Genomic DNA, 4,399 nt, shown 5'->3' with positions numbered 1-4,399 from the left:
TCTCAGCTACTGGGGAGACTGAAGCAAGAGGATCGCTTGAGCCCTGAAGTGTGAGGTTGCAGTGAGCTATGATGATGCCACTGCACTCTAGCCTGGGCAACAAAGCGAGACTCTATCTCAAACACACACACACACCAAAAAATCCCCTTAAGCTTATTCACTTATATGAAATACTTCGAACCCCAAAGATGCTGGATAAATGAGATAATCAATGTTTAGCGAAGAACAGATTTAAGAAGCCACATGTTCTGATCAAGAAATATTTAGTATGAAGTCCTAAGGATCATATTCAAGAATTTTGTACATCCAAAATAAAGATGAAATGTGTAAAATTTATCACATGAACAAAAGAGTTAGAAGAATCATATGATCCATCTTGATAGATAAAAAGTAACATTTTGTAAAATCCAACATCCATTTCTAATATTCTTAGTCAACTGAAAATGAAAGGTATTGGGGTAGCTTAGAAATGTTAGGGTGGCCTAGGGATATTGCTGGCCTAGAAACCTCTGTGGACGTGACAGTCTACATGAGTGTGGCTGGTTTCCAAACACTAAGGACATCCCAAGGACAGGAGGAACTGAAGACAATACCTCACCTGGGGCGAAAAACTGCTCCAGAACTACTATTAGGAACATCCAACCTACTGGAGAACTAGCCTGGCCACAATTCTAAATTTATGTTCTTATTTAGTTTTAGGCTAGAAATAGCTTTACTGAGATCAATGTACACCTAGATATCTTAATCTATATAGTAATCTTTATAGCCTAATTGTATGACGTATACCTGATTGTTGTAATCATTATGGAAATCTTTAGAACTTGTTTGCCTGTGGGATATCTTTAAAACATGTTTAATTATATAATTCTTGATAATCTTTTGTTCTTGAGATGAATAAATACGAGTGAAAAATTAGTCTCGGGACTCTTGGTCTGGAAAGCCTCGAGTCCCCTAATCCCATTCTTTCTCCTCTATTGTCTCTTTTCTTATTCTTGTGTGGCGCCCTGTCTTCAACCCTGTCGGCTGGGAAATTCCCGACAAAAGGGAGTATCTTTAATTTCATGAAGAGTATTACAAAAAACTTTCCACAAACATGGTTAATGATGAATTATAGAAAGTTACTAAGAATGAAACAAAGATGCCTGCTATCCCCACTTCCAGTTCAACATTTTACTAGAGGTCCTAGCCAGTGCAATAGAGAAATAAAAGGAATAAAGATGGCAAGGAAGAAATAAAATTTTCATTACTTACAGATGACATGGTTATGTAAGTAGAAGATCCAAAAGAATCTACATACAAACTGTCAGAATACATGAATTTAGCAAGGTTGCCAGATATAAGGTCAACATATAAAAATTAATTGTAGTTTTATATCTCAGCAACAATGAATTGAAAATAAAAGACAACCCTAACTGCACGATGTGTTGGAAAGGAGCTCAAAAGAATTTAGCAGTGGTATTCAGCAATATCCAGGAGGAAAAAGACAATGGCCATATATTCCAATTAGCAGACTTTGCCAAAGCGCATTCAAAACTGCCCCCCTCCTTCTTCTGCTGTGAAGACATGCTCACACTCGCCAAGAGTCTCGGTAGAGTTCTGGGACAATTCTCTCATAGGATATTACGAGCTTTATATCTTAAAAGGACTGATGGGATTATGTGAGCTGAGGCCAGCTAGTCCTTGTGTGCCTGACTGCTCATGAGGAGCCTGAACTGGACTCAGGTAACCCCTTTTATAGGGAGGGCCTGGTGGCAGCTTTAGGCAACAAGACTGACAGGCACGCAGTTGTGCCTGCTGCTACAGTTACACCTCAAAGACCTGATGATAGAAGAGCAGCTCCTCCCCTGAGCAGGTAAAGAAGGACCCATAGCTTGTCAGAACAACTTAAGCCCCCTTTTCCACCCTACTTGCCTGGCAAAGTAAGAAACTGTAACCCCAGTTTTCCCTCCTCTTTGCCCCTTCTTCCCCACTTGGTCCAGAGAGGTAGGAATAAAATAAGTCTGTTTTCTGCCCATCCTATGAGTGTGGATTCTCTGTGTAAAGGCTTATTTGTTTAGAGGGAAAACAGCCAGCCTCTACTTCTACCCGCTAGAACTAGAAAGTTTTGTTTAGTTCTCAATCAGATACTATACACGAAGCTACATTCTAATGGACAATTCAGCAACCCAAGAAACTTGACATGGGTAGTAAGTGGATACCCTGAGCTATTACCAGCACTGTGAGCACCAGGAAGGGCTATCAGTCACCGGAAATTAGTAAATTTGCATACTAGTTCATTAATTAGTCTCTGACGAGTTTAATTAGTCTGGGTGCACTAACCAAATTTAATATCCGGACATGCAAAGCTAAGGACTGGATCCTAGAATGAGGTAGCATACTAGATACCTCGTGTGTAAGGTCCCATCTGGGCAACCAGCTGGCCTTCCACTCTATCATTTCTATCTTATCTCCCTATAACCAAAGCTGTGGTTTGGAAGCAACTTTGTATAGCACTATTAATTCATTATAACCTGGGGGAGTATAATGTGGAAGTAATTAGTCACCAACTTAGAGGGCCAATTTAAAATAATGATTGTAAAAACGCTCCCAAACAAATACTTGTGTCAATTTCAAACACTTTTCCATCACTGGAACTCACAAAAATAACCATCACCACATTCAGTAACTCAACAAATATTCATTGAGTGCCAAGCATTACGCTCCTGATAAACCAGATAATCAACAACAGAATATCATTGCAATGACAAAATGATGCTTTCACTAAATTACTTTGCTTAGACACTCTTAACATTTAATGCAGATAGCAACTAATCTTAACATACCTTCATTGACATCTTTGTCTTGGGATTTGGTAGAGTCAATTCCTGATGATGATGGAACTTCAGAGTCATCTGGATTTTCTTCAGCTGATAACTTTCCTTTTTCCTGAAGACTCTGATTGAAAATTTATTTAATGATTCCAAAAACTAATGCAAATCCAGCTCTCTCCAATCAAAGTATCTTGTTCTAGTCCTAGCTTTGCCACTCAGTCATTCTGTGACCATGGGGGGGCCATTTATATAACAGAATAAGGCATTTGCCTTATTTTCTATTTCTATAAAACTTCAGCTCTACACACATACATAGTATGTGGAATCTAAATTTGAATATTGCCAAAGCATCTCAAAGTACTTAGATTTTATCCTTTGGTCTCGGTCATTTGTAAAACAACAAAAAAAATTATTAATAATATCTTAATGATTTCATTAATCTACACATTGTATCCTAATACTGTCCCATGAATTAGGAAAGAATCCACCGGCTAACTTCAAAAGCTTCAATTTTATTTTCCCTTGGGCTTCAAGTAAGTGAGAAATACGGAAAGTATAGTGGTGAGTATCCCCACCTGTGAGATATCCCTAAGTATGAAAAAAGCAGGTATCCATTAAGATTTTGTTATTAGACAATAACTACCTTTTTGGTAGATTACACCACACCAGTGGGAGACTCCTCAAAAATGGGAACTCAACAACTGCAGCTTGGAAGTAGAGAAACTGAGGCCTAAAGGAAACAGGTGAGTTGCCCACCCACGGTCACAAAATGACTTAGCGGCAAAGGTAGGACTAGAACCAGATACTGTAGGACACCAAACTCTTCTCCTCATCCTCTCACCCCCCATTTAACCTTACCGGCACTAAGCTACTCTCAAATAAAAATTAAGTATTAGGTAAAAAGAATAAATAAGAGGCTACCATCGAGACAAAAGCTTTCAGGTGGAGGAAAACATTTTTAAAAGGAGCTTAGCACAGTGATGAGGGAGGGGTGAGAACCAGAGTTTCTGTAAGAAGGGGAAGAAGCTGCTGGAGTTCCCAGCCCGCTTCGTCACAACAAAAGGGTTCATCTGGGTCCTCCACATCTCTAAGTGCATTAGGGCGAGGAGAAACTGAAGAGCATCCTGCCTAGCATCTCCTCACTTTCTTCTCGCGGGTTTTTCTTTCTTCTCTCCGCCTCTCGAACTCCTCAAAGGAGATTTTCCCTTCCAGGTAGTCGATGAGTTCCGGGCTGAACCCCGACATGTCTGCAAGGTCTGTGCAGCCCCAGCAACCGGGACACCGAACCGGAACAGCAGCACCTCCGAGACTACCTCACGCCGGGCCGCCGCGAGCAGGCACCCGGCGTCCTTCCGGCAAACTCGCCCGGCCTGCGCTGCACTCGCAGCGGTCGGGTTCCGATTGCGCACCAGGCCGGGGCCTACTTCCGCTCGGCGGAGGCGGGACCTCTGGGCGAAGTGCCGCGCTTCCGGCTCGCTCCAGCTGTCTCCGTCAGGTTTCCTGCTTTAAGGATATCAGGCAGCTGAAAAAAAATGTACTTTAAAGAGATTTTCTTTAATCTAGCTAATTTCCTTCAATTCTTCTCTAAG

General features: G+C 41.2%; 1 protein-coding gene across 1 annotated transcript in view; it reads right to left on the bottom strand.

Annotated features, from left to right (window-relative positions):
• Positions 1 to 4,075, bottom strand: part of GTF3C3 (general transcription factor IIIC, polypeptide 3, 102kDa) — a 46,552-nt gene extending 42,477 nt beyond the window's left edge. Inside the window, exons 1-2 of the mRNA XM_012641639.1 lie at positions 3,954 to 4,075; positions 2,823 to 2,934 (exon numbers count right to left, since the gene is read on the bottom strand). Of these exons, the coding sequence (XP_012497093.1) occupies positions 2,823 to 2,934; positions 3,954 to 4,055 (214 nt within the window). The 5' untranslated portion in view covers positions 4,056 to 4,075. The remainder of the gene's footprint in view (positions 1 to 2,822; positions 2,935 to 3,953) is intronic.
• Between the last annotated feature and the right edge of the window lie 324 nt (positions 4,076 to 4,399).

Source organism: Propithecus coquereli, unplaced genomic scaffold (genome assembly GCF_000956105.1).
Source record: "Propithecus coquereli isolate 6110/MARCELLA unplaced genomic scaffold, Pcoq_1.0 Scaffold167, whole genome shotgun sequence".
In the NCBI taxonomy this organism is placed as follows: domain Eukaryota; kingdom Metazoa; phylum Chordata; class Mammalia; order Primates; family Indriidae; genus Propithecus; species Propithecus coquereli.
Note: the sequence above shows the minus strand (reverse complement) of the source record. Positions and strands in the feature narration are given on the sequence as shown.